The sequence below is a fragment of the Esox lucius genome, chromosome 11 (assembly GCF_011004845.1).
Source record: "Esox lucius isolate fEsoLuc1 chromosome 11, fEsoLuc1.pri, whole genome shotgun sequence".
NCBI lineage: Eukaryota > Metazoa > Chordata > Actinopteri > Esociformes > Esocidae > Esox > Esox lucius.
Genome location: NC_047579.1, coordinates 2,816,016 through 2,835,098, shown reverse-complemented (window position 1 = coordinate 2,835,098; position 19,083 = coordinate 2,816,016). Strand labels below are relative to the sequence as shown.

Below are 19,083 nucleotides of genomic sequence, written 5' to 3'. Positions count from 1 at the left end.
AAGCCAGTTCTGGATGGAATGTCTGAGATCCACAAGTTTTCAGGACTGATCTATTGTCATCATTGTTGGGAGCTGATGGAACAATACCCAGTGGATGATGAAACCCTTTTCTGCTGATACATTGTGTCACTGACTAGACACAGACAACTGAGTGTGGGTACAGCAACATGTTCTGGAAAGATTATTACAACCACACTGGACGAATCTGTTCCAAATCTTCCTGACCAATCACATGGCAGAATGATGCCAGGGTCAGATCACTCGGCTTCACACTCCATTTCTAGATGAACCATCGACTGATGATTGAAGGGCTCCACATACTACTGGTCAGAGTACCAAGGGCCAGTTGACTGGAAAGTTCACATGGTCCCAACACAGTGGAAAACACTGTTGTGGTGTTAATTTTGAATTTGTGAAGTTCTGGAAACTCACTATTCCACTACACACCTACACTGATTTCTTTGGACAACCAGACAATTTGCTGGTTCACATCACACTGACTGCAATAACTGAAATACAAACTTAACAACTCTGATGCAAGACAGAGAAGACAGAAGACAAGAACCATAGGACACCATAGGAACCATAGGAAACTAGCTTAATTCCTTAAAATCATTGATTTTACTTAAATTAACTGATATGGTGATTTCATATGTATGGAGGTTTGTATCTCGCTAGGGAGACTCTGTACATTGACTAACCCGATATTGGACTGATACGTTTCTTGTGATGTTGCTTAATAGTTGACATTATGACGGATATCCTGATGTGTTTAATAGTGAACCCCCCAAATAGGTTGAATCTTTCCCTATTTACAAGTAGAATTTTTCACAGGAACAACAGGATAAGTGTTTCATGATGTCAATCATGAAGTTATGTTGGGTTTGATTTTCATTGGAACACCGTCAACACTGATAGTAGCCTGTTGATGTCAGTATGTTATCTCAACCAGTGCAATGGGAGGTGGGGGATGGATTGACACCTGCCATACATTAAGCTGTGTGTCAGAATGGGGGGTGTCAATTGTGTCTGGTTCATCTTCATTTTCATTCAGGGAACAATAGGGCCTCATTGTTCAGATACTGTGGCAAGGTGATCGTCGGTGAGGCTGGATCTGTACTTGGACTTCTGAAAATTTTCCCTGGACCTTAGGAATGTATGTTCATAGGCGTATATCTCGTGCAAGAGGGTTCACCCTGAAGAGGATTTTCAGGGAAACTATTTCTGACATATTTATAGATGTAGCAGTGACAGCTGCTATGAATTATTCAACTTGTTTGTACAATATGATAAATATATTCAAAAATGCATCGGGGTCTTCAAATCATATTGTTAAGTATGCTCATTTGTTTATACAGTCACGTTCAAAAGCAGTTGTTTTTTTAGTAGTTTTGGCTCTGTATTTACACTGTATTATTTTTCACACTGTTTACAGGTTCTAGTGTATGAATCTATAAAAATACCGGTACTTTACAATTAACATGTAACTCAAGCCATTTACTCACATAAGAAGTGGCACAGGTTTAGCAACTTCAATCTTCATTCAGAATGCTGCAGCCTGTCTGGTGTTCAACCTTTCTAATTGCCCCCATGTCAAGTCTTCTAAATGACTCAACTTTAATAAAATAATCAATGAGAGCATATTTGGATACTTTTATTACACTGATAAATAGTCACATACAGTGCAAGACATGCATCCTCAATGCTACATTGCATAAAAAAAGGTTTATTTGGCTGAAAACACTCTTAAGAACTCTTTGTTCTTGCACACTATAACACACACAGGGACAGATAAAAAAAACATTAAGGATTCTAAATAAAACCTTTTTTTTCTGAGAGTATAATTTCTGTTTAGGCTTTTCAGTACCATATCATTTAGCATTTGCATGCCCATTAAAAGAAAAGTCAAACATAATTAAAAACTTCTATCAGAGTCCAAAAAGGGGTTCACCTCAAATAAACATCAGGCACAATGAATAATGAATAACACCAGTAATAAAACAGGAGTTAATTCACATTTTTCATCACAGTTTCAACAGTTACTTATGGTACATTTACTAATTTGTAGTGTGACTGAAGTTCAGCACGTTTGTGCAAAGCATGTTTGTTGTACAAAACCCTTAACATAAATCCAACAAATACAGTATGACCCAAAAAAATTACAAAAAAAATAAATATGACTTTTGTTTGTATCATGCTAGATGATGTAAACTATCAAAAAGCTGTGATCATTTAAACAGTGATTGTCCTCTAGTCTAAGGGAATGAAAACTGCATATTCCTTACGTATCCAATAATCTCCTTTTCAATACTCTTTGAAACTCCTCTAACGATCATGTGGAATGGGTTTTGAGAAGCAGACGAGTATGGATTTGGGATTTCCCTAGAATTGGGCAATGATAGAATCTCATATCATAGAAAGATGGAGCAGAACTAGAATGTGTGCACAGTGGAAGTTGTAGTTCATTGTTCAGGGCAAAAAATGTAGTCCAGGGCCTGTCTTTCTGCTGCAGCTACATTTGGATGCCAAAGATCAACACTGAAAATCACTCGTGGCCCATCCTCTGGAACACCTTCACAAAGAAGAAAAATATATAAGGAAACCGAGATTCAATCAAACATTTATTGTAAGGTAGGGCATAATGCCAACAATGCACCTTTCAAATGTTTTAATCCACAGATTTTATACTCATGGTAGCATTCCATATATTGGCACAAACCTGAAAAAACTGCTTTCCATTGTCTTTCTTTAGGTAGGTTTGACCTGCTTTAGAACTGTACTTGAGGTCATTGTCAATAAATAACACCTGTAATTACTTCTTTTATTTCTATTTACCCTTATTTTATCAGGCAATTGGACTGAGAACACATTTTCATTTACAGCAATGAAAATTACTTAGTTAAATGGGGAGGAGAGGAGATGAATTAGCCTAGTGGAAGCAGAAGATTATTAGGCAGTGTAGCAACCAAAAATGTAATAACTACCATTAATGTAATAACTGCCAATAACATAATACATTTTCCATTCTTAATGTAATAAAAGTCAATTATGTAATAACTTACCAATAGTGTAACAACTTTTCTGAACCAATAACGTAATAACTTTCTGACATTATTGGCTTGTTACTACATTATTGACTGGGTTAATAAAAAATAATCCCAATAATGTAATATATACTTATACGTGTTTACATTACATTTATTACGTGTCAGACTTCCATTCCATGACACTTACCCTTACTGTTGCTTCTTTCAAATAGCTGCTGTTATGGAAATTTTGAACTAAGGTGCATTTGAGAAATGTCTGTCTTTCTATTGGCTGATATGTAAATCTGTACTTTGATTGTGACACACATGTCTGTATAATATCAGAGGATTATTAGGTATTCCTGCCTAGAATAAGGATGTATTCTTTGTCGTCCTATACATGTATGAATGAGTTACTAGTTAAAGATACCGAGAGGGGTCTGGTGTTTGAATAGGAGACATCCTTGACCGGCACGGGTGGATTAGAGGGGTACTCGTAAATCTGTATAACCCTTTAGTGTCTCTGTTGACTATCCAGACATTGTGTCTCCTCAGGAGTTGAGAAGGATAAGGTGGGGGGACAGCCCGCCCTTTGGGTAAACTCTTGTGACAAGACCGATGGCAGCATCTTACCACACCCCCTTTTTCTATGTAATAAATACGGATTGTTCATGTATGGAGTTAGAGACACCTCAGACGATTATGTGTGTGTAAGCGGTTGACGTGTCTCTCATAATAGTCTCTGTGCATAATAGTTAATAAAACGGTTATAATGTACAAAGATAATTTTGTCTCTGTGTCCCTTACTCCGAGTGTCGATACATTGAAATTTCCATCACACTGCTCAAAAACCTGACCAATCCTGACCCCTGAATCTTAGAACTACAGTGGGGAGAACAAGTATTTGATACACTGCTGATTTTGCAGGTTTTCCTTCTTACAAAGCATTTAGAAGTCTGTCATTTTTATCATAGGTACTCTTCAACTGTGAGTGACGGAATCTGAAACAAAAATCCAGAAAATCACATTGTATGATTTTTAAGTAATGAATTAGCATTTTATTGCATGACATAAGTATTTGATACTTCAGAAAAGAAGAACTTAATATTTGGTACAGAAACCTTTGTTTGCAATTACAGTGATCATACGTTTCCTGTAGTTCTTGACCAGGTTTACACACACTGCAGCAGGGATTTTGGCCCACTCCTCCATACAGACCTTCTCCAGATCCTTCAGGTTTCGGGGCTGTCGCTGGGCAATACAGACTTTCTGCTCCCTCCAAAGATTTTCTATTGGGTTTAGGTCTGGAGACTGGCTAGGCCATTACAGGACCTTGAGATGCTTCTTACTCCTTAGTTGCACTCCCTAGTTGCCCTGGCTGTGTGTTTCGGGTCGTTGTCATGCTGGAAGACCCAGCCACGACCTTCAATGCTCTTACCGAGGGAAGGAGGTTGTTGGCAAAGATCACGCGATACATGGCCCGATCCATCCTCCCCTCAATACGGTGAAGTCGTCCTGTCCCCTTTGTAGAAAAGCATCCCCAAAGAATGATGTTTCCACCTCCATGCTTCACGGTTGGGATGGTGTTCTTGGGGTTGTACTCATCCTTCTTCTTCCTCCAAACACGGTGAGTGGAGTTGAGACAAAAAGTTATATTTTTGTCTCATCAGACCCCATTAATTCCCATTTTTCCTCTGGATCATCCAGATGGTCATTGGCAAACTTCAGACGGGCCTGGACATGCGCTGGCTTGAGCAGGGGGACCTTACGTGCGCTGTGGATTTTAATCCACGACGGCGTAGAGTGTTACTAAAGGTTTTCTTTGAGACTGTGGTCCCAGCTCTCTTCAGGTCATTGACCAGGTCCTGCCGTGTAGTTCTGGGCTGATCCCTCACCTTCCTCATGATCAGTGATGCCCCACAAGGTGAGATCTTGCATGGAGCCCCAGACCGAGGGAGATTGACCGTCATTTTGAACTTCTTCCATTTTCTAATAATTTCACCAACAGTTGTTGCCTTCTCACCAAGCTACTTGCCCATTGTCCTGTAGCCCATCCCAGCCTTGTGCAGGTCTACAATTTCATCCCTGATGTCCTTACACAACTCTCTGGTCTTGGCCATTGTGGAGACGTTGGAGTCTGTTTGATTGAGTGTGTGGACAGGTGTCTTTTATACAGGTAACGAGTTCAAAGAGGTGTAGTTAATACAGGTAATGAGTGGAGAACAGGAGGGCTTCTTAAAGAAAAACTAACAAGTCTGTGAGAGCCATAATACTTATTCGGCAGTGTATCAAATACTTGTTCTCCCCACTGTAACTCTGAGAAAACACACAAAACACACTCTTCTGTTAGTTGCATGTTGTTTTACAACGTTTTGTTATTTATTGAAGGATTTATGACCATTTCAAACTATACGTTGAAGGTAGCAGAAAGGCCATCAGATGGACCAAAAATACAAGAAATTAATAGAGACAATAAATTATTAAATCTTCCATTTACATCCCAATAGGGCCTCTTAGAGACCTCTCTAAATTCTAACCCTAACCCTATTTCACAAAATGAACTGAAAAACGATTTTAACTGTATTATTCCAGTTGGATATTGATATATGATTTAGAACATGCTATAACATCACGTGAAGTGTAAATGTCAACTACATCATTTATGTTTTCAGAAAATCATGACTTTACATCCCTAAGAGACCTCTCTTAACCCTATCTATAAATAACCCGAAATGCACAAAGCAGACAGTGCTGCAAAAACAACAATAGGTAACCTTTCCAACCTGGTAACTTAGCTACTAGACACTTTTATCTATAAGAAATGACAGAGTAAGTCAGTATTACTGTGGCATTTTGAAGTTATTGATCCTGCAAACTCCTCCTTGAACTGCCACCTTAACGTGGTGGGGGGGTTTGAGTACCCGAGTGACCCTAGGAGCTATGTTGTCTGGGGCTATATGCCCCTGGTAGGGTCTCCCAAGGCAAACAGGTCCTAGGCGACGGGTCAGACTAAGAGCGGTTCAAAACACCCCTTAATGATGAATATTTTCTTGAGTTCCGTGACGTCGCCCGGTATGGCGCAGCCGGGGCCCCACCCTGGAGCCAGGCCCGGGGTTGGGGCTCGTACGCGAGTGCCTGGTGGCCGGGCCTTTCCCCATGGGGCCCGGCCGTGCTTAGCCCGAACGAGCGACGTGGGGCCGCCTTCCCTTGGGCTCACCACCCACAGGAGGGACCATAAGGGGTCGGTGCAGAGAGGATCGGGCGGCAGTCGAAGGCGGGGGCCTAGGCAACCCGATCCCTGGACACGGAAACTAGTTCTCGGGACGTGGAACGTCACCTCGCTGGCGGGGAAGGAGCCTGAGTGCGTGAGGTTGAAAGGTTCCGACTAGAGGTAGTCGGGATCACCTCTACGCACGACTTGGGCTCTGGAACCACACTCCTTGAGAGAGGATGGACTCTTCACCACTCTGGAGTTGCCCATGGTGAGAGGCGGCGGGCTGGTGTGGGTTTGCTTATAGCTCCCCAGCTCTGCCGCCATGTGTTGGAGTTTACCCCGGTGAACGAGAGGGTCGTTTCCCTGCGCCCACGGGTCGGGGATAGGTCTCTCACTGTTGTTTGTGCCTACGGGCCGAACGGCAGTGCAGAGTACCCGGCCTTCTTGGAGTCTCTGGGAGGGGTGCTGGAAAGTGCTCCGACTGGGGACTCTATCGTTCTACTGGGGGACTTCAACGCCCACGTGGGCAACGACAGTGACACCTGGAGGGGTGTGATTGGGAGGAACGGCCCCCCTGATCTGAACCCGAGCGGTGTTCAGTTATTGGACTTCTGTGCTAGTCACAGTTTGTCCATAACGAAAACCATGTTCAAGCATAAGGGTGTCCATCAGTGCACATGGCACCAGGACACCCTAGGCCGCAGGTCGATGATCGACTTTGTTGTCCTTTCATCTGACCTGCGGCCGTATGTCTTGGACACTCGGGTGAAGAGAGGGGCGGAGCTGTCAACTGATCACCACCTGGTGGTGAGTTGGATCCGATGGCGGGGGAGGAAGGTGGACAGACTCGGCAGCCAAGTGTACTGTAAGGGTCTGCTGGGAACGTCTGGCCGAGTCTCCTGTCAGAGAGATCTTTAACTCCCACCTCCGGCAGAGCTTCGACTGGATCCCGAGGGAGGTTGGAGATATTGAGTCCGAGTGGACCATGTTCTCCACCGCCATTGTCGAAGCGGCCGCTCGGAGCTGTGGCCGTAAGGTCTCCGGTGCCTGTCGAGGCGGCAATCCCCGAACCCGGTGGAGTACATCGGAAGTAAGGGATGCCGTCAAGCTGAAGAAGGAGTCCTATCAGGCCTGGTTGGCTTGTGGGACTCCTGAGGTGGCTGACGGGGACCGACAGGCCAAGCGGACTGCAGCCCGGGTGGTTGTGGAGGCAAAAACTCGGGCCTGGGAGGAGTTCGGTGAGGCCATGGAGAAGGACTATCGGCTGGCCTCGAAGAGATTCTTGCAAACCGTCCGGCGCCTCAGGAGAGGGAAACAGTGCCCTACCAACGTTGTTTACAGTAGAGGCGGGCAGCTGTTGACCTCAACTGGGGATGTCGTCAGGCGGTGGAAGGAGTACTTCGAGGATCTCCTCAATCCCGCCGTCATGTCTTCCATTGAGGAAGCAGAGGATGAGGGCTCAGAGGTGGACTCGTCCATCACCCGGGCTGAAGTCACAGAGGTGGTCAAGAAACTCCTCGGTGGCAAGGCACCAGGGGTGGATGAGATCCACCCTGAGTACCTCAAGTCTCTGGATGTTGTGGGGCTGTCTTGGTTGACACGCCTGTGCAACATCGCGTGGCGGTCGGGGACAGTGCCTCTGGGATGGCAGACCGGGGTGGTGGTCCCTCTTTTTAAAAAGGGGGACCGGAGGGTGTGTTCCAACTATAGGGGGATCACACTTCTCAGCCTCCCCGGGAAAGTCTATGCCAGGGTTCTGGAGAGGAGAATACGGCCGATAGTAGAACCTCGGATTCAGGAGGAACAGTGTGGTTTTCGTTCGGGCCGTGGAACACTAGACCAGCTCTATACCCTCTACGGGGTGTTGGAGGTTTCATGGGAGTTTGCCCAACCAGTCCACATGTGTTTTGTGGATTTGGAGAAGGCATTCGACTGTGTCCGTCGCGGCGTCCTGTGGAGGGTGCTTCGGGAATATGGGGTCCTGGGTCCTTTGCTAAGGGCTGTCAGGTCCCTATACGACTGAAGTAGGAGCTTGGTCCGCATTGCCGGCAGTAAGTCAGACTTGTTCCCAGTGCATGTTGGACTTCAGGTTGGTGAAGAGTGCTTGCCTCAAGTGGAGGAGTTTAAGTATCTAGGGGTCTTGTTCACGAGTGAGGGAAGGATGGAACGGGAGATTGACAGACGGATCGGTGCAGCTTCTGCAGTAATGCGGTCAATGTATCGGTCTGTCGTGGTGAAGAAAGAGCTGAGCCGTAAGGCAAAGCTCTCGATTTACCGGTCAATCTACGTTCCTACTCTCACCTATGGTCATGAGCTTTGGGTCATGACCGAAAGGACAAGATCCCGGATACAGGCGGCCGAAATTAGCTTTCTCCGCAGGGTGGCTGGGCAATCCCTTAGAGATAGGGTGAGAAGCTCGGTCACCCGGGAGGAGCTCGGAGTAGAGCCGCTGCTCCTCCACATCGAGAGGGGTCAGCTGAGGTGGCTTGGGTATCTGTTTCGGATGCCTCCGGAACGCCTTCCTGGGAAGGTGTTCCGGTCCCGTCCCACCGGGAGGAGACCCCGGGGAAGACCTAGGACACGCTTGAGGGACTATGTCTCCCGGCTGGCCTGGGAACGCCTCGGTGTCCCCCCGGAAGAGCTGGAGGAAGTGTCTGGGGAGATGGAAGTCTGGGCATCTCTGCTTAGACTGCTGCCCCCGTGACCCGGCCCCGTGACCTGGAACAAGATACAGGTAAGCCCACTGCCCGTATTACCTCAGGCTTAGCCCCCAGTTGACACATCCAAAGTCTCAACCTCCAAGCTTTCATACAGTTGTGCTCATAAGTTTGCATATCCTGGCAGAAATTGTGACATTTTGGGATTGATTTAAAAAATATGACTGATCATGCTAAAAAACTTTTATTTAAGGATAGTGATCATATGAAGCCATTTATTATCACATAGTTGTTTTTCTCCTTTTTAAATCATAATGAGAACAGAAATCACCCAAATGGCCCTGTTCAGAAGTTTACATACCCTGGAATTTTTGGCCTAGTGTGTGACAACTGCCACCTCTGCTGGTTCACCTCCCCCTGCAGCGGGCGGGCCCCAGCAGTCGACGTCACCGGCTTTCTGACACCACTGTCTCATCATACATTTCACCTGTGTCTCGTTTAGTGCACCTGTTCCTCATAATCGCGGTTTCCCCCGGTATATATGTTCCCTCTGCTCCCCCTGTCTTTGTGTGTGATTGTCTCTTGCTGTTACAAGAGCTGTACGACGCTTTGTTAAGCTTATGCTATATATTTTCGCTGGGATACAATTAAATATCCTTCCACCACGCCTTCTCTTGTTCCTCCTTGCTCCTCAAACCCCGAAGCCGTGACATTGTGACAGACACACAAGGTGACACACACAGGTAAAAATGGCAATTAAAGGTGAATTTCCCACACCTGAGTCTTTTTAAATTGAAATTAGGGTATGTGTATAAATAGTCAATGAGTTTGTTAGCTCTCATGTAGAGATGCACTAAGCAGGATAGATACTGAGCCATGTGGAGCAGAAAATAACTGTCAAAGACCTGCGTAACAAGGTAATGGAACAGTAGTGAAATTAATGGTTGTGAACAGAATACCATCAGAGAAGCATGGTGGTGGCTCACTGATGTTTTTTGGGGATGTGTGAGCTCTAAAGGCACAGGGAATATTGTGAAAATTGATGGCAAGATGAATGTTATCAGAAAATATTGGCAGACAATTTGCATTCTTCTGCACGAAAGCTGCGCATGGGATGCACTTGGACTTTCCAGCATTACAATGACCCTAAGCACAAGGCCAAGTTGACCCTCCAGTGGTACCAATAGAAAAAGGTGAAGGTTCTGGAGTAGCCATCACAGTCTCCTGACCATAATATCATTGAGCTGCTCTGGGGAGATCTCAAACATGTGGATCATGTAAGATGACCAATTTAGAATTAATCAGCTTTGAAGGTTAATTACAGGATCAATAACTAAAGATTTCCACAGTACAACTGTCTGGTCTGGTTACTACCTATAGAACCAAGTGTGTAGTTGCCAATTTAAAAGTCCCAAAATGTTATCTATTGTTATTTTACTCCTTCAAGACTAGGCATGAGTTGACATATGTAAAGCACAAGTCTCAACTCCCAAGCTTTCATATTTCACATGGAGGTCAAGGGTCGTTTCATGAGGATGAATTGAATGCTTTGTTGGGTAAATTTACAGGATCAATCATGTTAAAATTCCATATTAAAATTGCCTGATCTGGTTCCAACCTATAGATACAAGTGTGTAGTTGCTCATTTAAATGCATTGTTTTATGTTTAGTGCAGTCATTGTTGAATTGTGCATTTATTAATTATTACAACTTAAAAATGTTCACCCAGCACAGCCAGACGAGGACTGGTTACCCCTCCGAGCTTGATTCCTCTCTAGGTTTCCTCCTCCTTTTCGGCCTCTTTTAGGGAGCTTTTCCTAGTCATTGTGCTTCAACTCTGTTGTTGCTTGCTCCTTGAGTTTTCAGGCTGGGTGTTTTGTAAAAGCACTTTGTGACAGCTGCTGATGTAAAAAGGGCTTTATAAATACATTTGATTGATTGATTAATAGTCAACATTGGATAGCGACTTTGATTAGACTTGTATAGATTAGATATTTGGCCATATATTGGGTTTGGGATAAGATACAAGTAAGCCACCTCACCCATTACTTCAGGTGTAGCCCCCAGTTGAAATAAACAAAGCCAAGTATCAACTCCTAAGCTTTCATATCTTTTACAGAAGTCATGCTTTGCTCCAAAAGGATGAATGGAGCATTTTGAAGGGGAATTTGCAGGATCAATAACTTCTAAATTCCACAGTAATATTGACTTACACTGTAATATCTTATAGATAAAGTGTCTAGTAGCTAAGTTACCAGGTTGGAAATTTTACCTATTGTTTTTTTTGCAGCATTGTCTGCTTTGTGCATTTCGGGTAATTCATGGTTAGGGTTAAGAGAGCTCTATTAGAGGCCCTATTGGAATGTAAAGTCATGATTATCTGAAAACATAAAAATTAAGTCATTTTGTGAAATAGGGTAAGAACTTAGAGAGGTCTCAAAGAGGCCCTATTGGGATATAAATGGAAGATTATCATACAACAAAACAAGAAATGTAAATGTCATTCACACTATACATTGTATGTAATAGCAAGTTCTACAACAAACTTCAAAGTTATTTTAGAGAAAACCCCATGTAGACAGTCTTAGTTAATTTTTTTTTAAATAGCATTAAGGCAATAGTCTCCAAGATGCCCTATTTTGTTAAATGTAGTTATTTTCACTGTATCTTTCATAACATAACAAATATCTGCAGTTGTTTGAAATGAATATGAATATGGATTGTGTCTATTAATTTCCTGTCTTTTTCGTCCATTTGTTAGGGCCTCTCTGCAAACTACAACGTATAGGTTGAAATCGTCAGAAATCCCAAAATAAATGACAAAACATTGCAAAATGCATGCAACCAACAGATGAGTTCTAAGAAACATGCTGACAAATTTAGAAATGTCTGAGAGCATGAAGTCATTATCTACTTTTGCAAATAGCCTCAAACATCAAATGGATGTACGATCGTGCAATCTACCTTGTTGATTTCCCTACTTTCATGACCAAAACTAATTCCCATGGAGAAAATGAGAGAGAACAATCTGATTACTATATACATAGCCCTCAAATATTGAACCCCCCTGATATTCTCTCTTTTTTAGGTATTGCTATTAGATAGGTTACTTGTCTCCTGTGCTTCTGTAATTAAATATGACATTTTACAGAATATAACAAAAGTACTGTTTGTACCATTGAAAATGGAGGAGTATAGTAATAGCCATGCGTTAAGCTATACTTGATTGATTAATAGTAAAATTTTAATATCTATTCGAGGAGAGAGAGAGAGTGAGAGAGAGGTGTGTGTTTTCTCAGACTTTGGATTAATATTCAGGGGTCAGCAAAAGTATGGTTAAGTGATAGGTAAGTCTAACACTTAATATACAAAACATAAACACACAAGTATATTGTTACATTATTAGCTCCAAATATAAAAATGTTCATAATTTTTATCAACCCAGTGTTGAAGTGTATGTTGTGTTTAGTTTACAACAGACCATCTGGTTATCCATACACAGGAAGTCACGTTCATTCAAAGCGTGACAGTAATTAGCCAGTGGGCTTACAGTACTGTGATGTGTATTCTGGTTGCAATGGTGTGTGTGTTTTACAGGTGTTTAAAGTATCCTGGATGGAGCCACCTGACCGGAAGTTTCTGTGAGATTGAGTTTGTAAGATCGAGTCTGTAACATCATGAACAATAGACTATCAAATGCTGCAATACATTATTGAATTACTTTCTCCCTTGATGACCGGGTACGCGATCATTATTTCGACCACTATACGAAACAGCTCATTTCCAACACTACGTTGCCATTTTCATAAACTATATGGACTTTTGAATTGCCATCATATTTAAAAATATTTTTAACAACTTAATATGAATGTAGGTTCTTGTTGTAATACACGTTTCATGTTTGGAAGAAGAGAATATTTTCCCCTACCAACATATCACAACAACATTTTGCCAATTGCTTTTCCACATTGACACATATGAAATAACTTTTAGGTAGGTTCAAATGCAAATCAGAGCTTGATTACTATAAATATGTCACAGGTACACTTTATCCCATTTCTGGACACCCTCTACAACAGACTAATCCCAAATGACCAGAGCAGGCAGGTACGTTATCATCTGGGACAATGTTAGCCAATTTTCATAACACTCAATCTCCCCCCATGTTCTCCGAACTGGAATCCTATTGGAGAATTCTTCTCTGCATGGCCTTGATAGCCCCATCAACACAACCCCCTTCTACAGGCAATGGAGGAGGCTTGAGGAAACATCGGTCAAGGGTCATGCAAGGCCTGGATACGGCACTCCTGGCAATACATTCCACGCTGCCTAGCTCAAGCTAAAATTGCATATGATGTGGATGAAGTCTTATGGCCAAACCCACATAGGCCAGATGTAGCCTAATTATTTTCTGTTCTTTTTTTCTAGCAAAAATGTTTTTCTACTGTGGTTTTGTTGTTTGAGGAGTGTTAAAAGATTTTGAGAAAATAAAAAAAGAAAATCCCATAATTTGAACTGATAGTTTGTTATGTTCGGAATGTATGTTGCAATCTGCTATTTCCTGCACACAGAAAGATCCAAAGCAACAAGTGTTTTTCATTTATACTAAAGGTTTTGTAGTTAGTGTGTAGAGTTTTGCAAAAATAGCCTGTAGTTTCAAAGATAGTGTACCTAAGCATTCAGAGAAAACTGTAATCACAATATTGACCATGTCAGTTAAAAATCTCAGTGGGTGTAAGCTCGATAGCTATCTGATAGCTCATGCCAACATAATATGTTTTCATTAGGCTTAGCTTTTAGGCTACAAGACGGCATTGCAATCAAAAAACATTTGAAGGCAGAGATATGCTATTATTTTCGACATTAAACTTAATAATTCAGCCACCCGTGTAAAATCTAAGTGTAACATGAGCTGTCACATGATCATGTTTTGAAAGGCCCCAGAGTCTGCAACACCAATAAGCAACAAACAGAAAAAACAGGTCAGGCCAAAGTTGTGGAGAAGGGATCAGGGTTGGGTTATAAAAAATTATCAGAAACTTTGAACATGTCATGGAGCACCATTAAATCCATTATTAAAAATGGAAAGAATATGGCACCCCAAAAACCTGCCAAGAGAGGGCCGCCCATCAAAACTCCCAGACCATGTAAGGAGGCATTACACTGCATGCACAATTATTAGGCACATCGTATTCCTCAAGATTTATTTTATTGTTGAACAAACACAATGTATATTTATGTGTAGGATATCTGAGTCGGAAAATGACTTTATTACTGAACTTGCTAACCCTGCACGCAGTTCTGTCAGATTTACTTCCAGACTGTGGAACCATTGGCGAACATGTCTGTATGTCAGACACTGAACATTGTGGAAGGTTTCGTATTTTTGTATTTTGTATTTTATGTTATACTTTGTGTGTTTTTTTCTGTGATATGGATCCCCCTGGGTCTGAAATAAAGTTTATTATTATTAAATAATAATAGTATATCTGGCCTTTCAAAAAAAATTCAGTGACCGATATAGCCACCCTTCTTTTCAATAACTGTCATGAGCCTTCTATCCATGCAGTTTGTCAGTTTCTTGATCTGTTCACGATTAACTTTTGCTGAAGAAGCAACCACAGCCTCCCAAATGCGGTTGGTGTATTGTCTTCCCTGACTGTATATATCACGTTTGAGAAGGGTCCACAAGTTCTCAATAGGAAGGAAGGAGGCCAGGTCATTATTTGGGAATCTTTAGGCCTTTCCTTGCTAGCCAAGCAGTAGAGTACTTGGATGCATGTGATGCAGCATTGTCCTGCATAAAGAACATGGCCTTCTTGAAAGCTGAGGACTTCTTCCTGTCTCACTGTTTGATGAAAGTATCTTCCAGAAACTGGCAGTAGGTATGGGAGGGTAGTCTCAGTCCATCTTCAACCCGAAAAAGTCCTACCTCATCCTTAATGATAGCAGCCCATACCAGTACCCCTCCTCCACCTTGCTGGCACCTTACTCAAATTATTGATGGCCACAGGCCCATCCATCTGGTCCATCACGAGTCACTCTCATTTCAACTGTCCTTAAAAATGTGTCTTTGGGTATTTCTTTGCCCAATCTATACACTTCAACGTGTGAATCTAATTCAGTGGTGGTCTTCTTTCAGCCTTCTAGACCTTGGCCATGTCTCTGAACACTTGACACCTTGTACTTCTGGACACTCCAGGTAGGTTGCAGTTCTGGAAAATGGTGGCACTGGAGGATAATGGGTTCCTGGTAGCTTCACGTTGAATTATTCTCAAGTCTTTTGCAGTTGATTTGCGTCTATTCTTCTCCATGCATTTTTTGCACCTCAGTTTGTTTTTATTCGCAACAGAACGTTTGAGTGTCCAATGTTTACGCCTCAATAGTTTAGCTATTTCAAGAGTGTTCCATCTGTCTGAAAAGCATTTTACAATTTATGACTTTTCAGTGTCAGTAAAATCTTTTTTTTGGCCCATTTTACTGAGATCATGTAGCTGCCTAATTATTATGCATATCTTGATATAAGGTGTTATTCACTGTTGCCACACCCTCCCTCATTACACAAATACTTACCACCTGAAAATGATTCGATCCAGTGAGCATTCAAGTTTACATGGTTTGGAGTTGGAAAATGTACATAGAAATAATAAAACAATCAGAATACTCACTTGCCTAATAATTGTGCATGCAGTGTAATCAGAGAAACAACAAAGTGACCAAAAATAACCCTGAGGGAGCTGCAAAGCTCTCCAACAAAAATTTAAGTATCTTTCCATAGGACCACTGTAAGCCGTAAACTCCACACAGCAGGGCTTTAGAATTCCAGTTTGTGAGGCAACAAAATAGGAAAAATGCCAAGGGGGTGAATACTTTTCACATTGTATACTAATGTAGTCAAAGTAACCAAGGCATGTAGAGTCTATCTTCTTACTCTGATTCAGATGGGTATAGGACTAAGGTTACAGCATGACATACTTCGATTGGCAGCCCCGTATTAGCCTAAGGACAAGTTAAATAAATATGGAAATGAATAAATATAGAAATAAAATATTAAGGAAATGAATAAATACAAAAATAAATACATTCCAAAATTATATTGATTAATAAATCATTACATTTGTTAATATGTTATGTAAAAATGTATTTATTGACAAATCATGTATTCATTTATTTTAGATTTTGGCAGTTCTTGTCCTTTATACAGAATACAGAATATGTTTTTTATATACTGTATATCAATTCAAACCCAATGTTAAAGCAAAGCAATCTAGATGACAATGACTGCAAATGTCCTTGATTAGTTGGCAGAGATCCTCTGCCATCCATGTATTTACTTTCAGAAAAGTATTCAGAACTCTTTACTTTTTACAAACTGTTTTGTGTTGTAGAGTTAATATATAATAGTTGTATATGATATATAATGTATATGACATGTTATCAGTCTATACACAATACCTCATAAACAAAAATGTTTTATTTTGCCATAACATGTTTTATTTTGAATGACAATATATAACAGTGGTTAACTACAAAGACACTTCCTAGAGCTGGCCATCCAAAATAATTAACTGTGCAAGAAGGGTCATGGTCATGGTGGGGGACCAGGAACCCAATGGCCACTCTCTCAGCGTTTCAGAGTTTCTCTGCCAGAAGGACAAGCATCTTTACAGCAATCCATCAATCCGGCCTTTATGGCAGAGTGACTAGACAGAAGCCACTCTTGATTAAAAAGTGTATGCTGCCTGAAGGACTCTGAGGGAATGAGAAAAAAAAAAGTGGTCTGATGAGACCAAAATCCTACTATTAGGCCTGAATGTCAAGCACTATGTCAAGTGAAAAAAGGGTTCAGGGAAGGATGAACAGAGCAAAATACAGAGGGTTAATTGAAGAATGATACAGAGAGCACAGGACTTCAGAATAGGTCAAAGATTCCCCTACAGCATGACAATGACCCAAAGAACACAGCCTTGGAGTGGAATTTGGGATACTTCTGTGAATGTCATTGAGTGGACCGGCCAAAGCCTGGAACCGCATTGAACATCTGTGGGGGGATCTAAAGATTCACAGTTTACTGACGCTCCCCATCCAATCTGACAGAAATTAAGAGGATCTACAAGGAAGAATGGAATACACTGCCCAAATACACGTGTACAAAACTGGTAGAGGCATATCCAAGAAGAGTCGAAGTAGGGGCTTCTAGGAAGTATTGACTAAAGTTTCTGAATTCTTATGTGTATGAGATATGTCCATTTTTATGTTCAATTAACCTGGCACAAATGTTTAAAACAGGTTTTTGATTGATGACAAAGATTTCAAATGAATTATATTTTGTCTATAACAAAACAAAATGTGAAAAACTGAAGAGGTCTGAGTAAGGCACTTTATGCTGGGAATGCATTTAATCAATATGTCAATAGGGCTACAATCATCAGGGAATATAGAGTAAATAGAGTCGTATATTGTCATTGTAACTGTGAAAACAAACTGAGCCACAAAATCAAACCTTGAGGGATGCCACAAGGTCTTTATTTGATGTATGGTCAGTCTCGGACAGTCAGATAAGTCCTGAAGCAGTTAATACTAAACCTGAGAGGCAAACTCAATTTTGTAGTTTGTCCAGTAGTACAAAGATAGAAAAATTTAGCAGCTGTTCATCCTACAGTAATTTGCAACCTGCTGTCTTGGTACTATGCTGGGCAAGGAAGCTAGACAGATATGTTTTAAAGGTGGTAAATTACTGTCAATTAGAATATGTTAATGTTTCTTTGAGTTTCAGGATCCAGTATGCTTTTTTTTTTTTACAGTTTTAATATGGCTTTTTTAAATATATATTCGGGAATTTCTGACCAGTGTTTGTTAAACGTGCCAATATGTGCCCAATATGCCATCAAAACTACTCATTTTTAAACTTAGAATTCCATGGCAAATTACATGATAGTGATTCTATTTCTAGATTGTATACACATAAACAACATATTACACATCCAGTCTAAAATGGGATATTTGAAAAAATCTGTTATTTACAAAATTGAAAGAGAGCATCTTTAAGCAGCTGCATGGGATTTATACCAAAACGACTCAGTGCATCTAATGGTAAAGTCCACGGTAGAAATGACTTGTGGACTTGCCACCTTAGTAATAAAAAGCACCGTAGCAAAGAAAATCTATGCAATTCTAACTTAGGCTACTGATTATCTGAATCCCGGCCTAAGTAAATATTATAATAAGAAGGTGATTACAAATATAAAAAAATTGGGGGGGGGGGGGGGGGGGGGGGGGGGGGGTTAACTAGAATGGAAGCACAGCCTAAATTTATTTGGAGGGTGACTGCTTTGTTATGAGTAGAGGCAACCGACCGTTATGGGACACCGTGTGTAGGAAGGAGTCATCCACCAGGAGGCAGTGTCCCTGCGACCAACACTGAGGCTCTCCTCCCACCACCAGCTCACACTGAGGTGGGGTCTGCACTCCTAAAAAGCAGAATTAATGTCAATTATGCGTATAGTTATATTTATTTGCATTGTATATAGCAGACTAAACATTCATAAACAAATAGTTTATTAAAGCCTCTTATTTTGGGTTGTGATGCAGATCTAGTAAGCTCATGCAGCATTTACTTACAAAAATGGTTTATCACTATTAAAAATGACAGTGAACATTACAGATTGCACATTCAATTACCAAAATTGTGAAAGAGCATTTATATATTACTTTTCTTAAACATACAAGGGAGCCTGTTGCCTACTATCTGTGGGCAACAGATTAACTTGTAGATGAACATTATCTACAATTTATATATAATGTTTGTGCCAGTCTTTGTGCTTAGCTTGTTAAATTTTTCTTGACAAACTACTTCTAATGTAATTGACACAAATACATTGAATTCAGCTGACTGGGCAAGTAGACAAAGAGCCTAATTACCAAATTCCAGAAATGAGTCACTCACCAAGGTGACAACGTAGTCGTGTATTAGTGGGGCCATACACTCCCCCTAGTGTGGCCCCAGGCCCCAGCAGCCAGAACCCGGCTGCCCCCAGGGAGTTGCTACTTATGAAGGTGCGTAGGCAGAGAAGAGTGCGGTAGGTGCAGGGACAGGAACGGCAGTTCTCTGCTATGCAAACGCCTGCGCTGTACAAGGAGAACACGGCTTGGCCCTGAGAGGGAAAAAGGTTTTCTTACATTGATT

The 19,083-nt window shown here is 41.6% G+C and overlaps 1 protein-coding gene across 2 annotated transcripts in view; it reads right to left on the bottom strand.

Moving 5' to 3' along the window:
- Window positions 1–1,193: 1,193 nt before the first annotated feature.
- asphd1 (aspartate beta-hydroxylase domain containing 1) overlaps window positions 1,194–19,083 on the bottom strand; it is a 61,116-nt gene continuing 43,226 nt past the window's right edge. The window contains exons 4-6 of one of the 2 annotated variants that reach the window (XM_010901004.3): window positions 18,844–19,051; window positions 18,254–18,367; window positions 1,194–2,572 (exon numbers count right to left, since the gene is read on the bottom strand). In XM_010901004.3, coding sequence (XP_010899306.2) covers window positions 2,463–2,572; window positions 18,254–18,367; window positions 18,844–19,051 — 432 coding nt within the window. In that variant the 3' untranslated portion in view covers window positions 1,194–2,462. Of the gene's footprint in view, window positions 2,573–16,061; window positions 16,650–18,253; window positions 18,368–18,843; window positions 19,052–19,083 lie in introns of those variants that run through there. The other variant, XM_029123304.2, reaches the window with a different exon arrangement.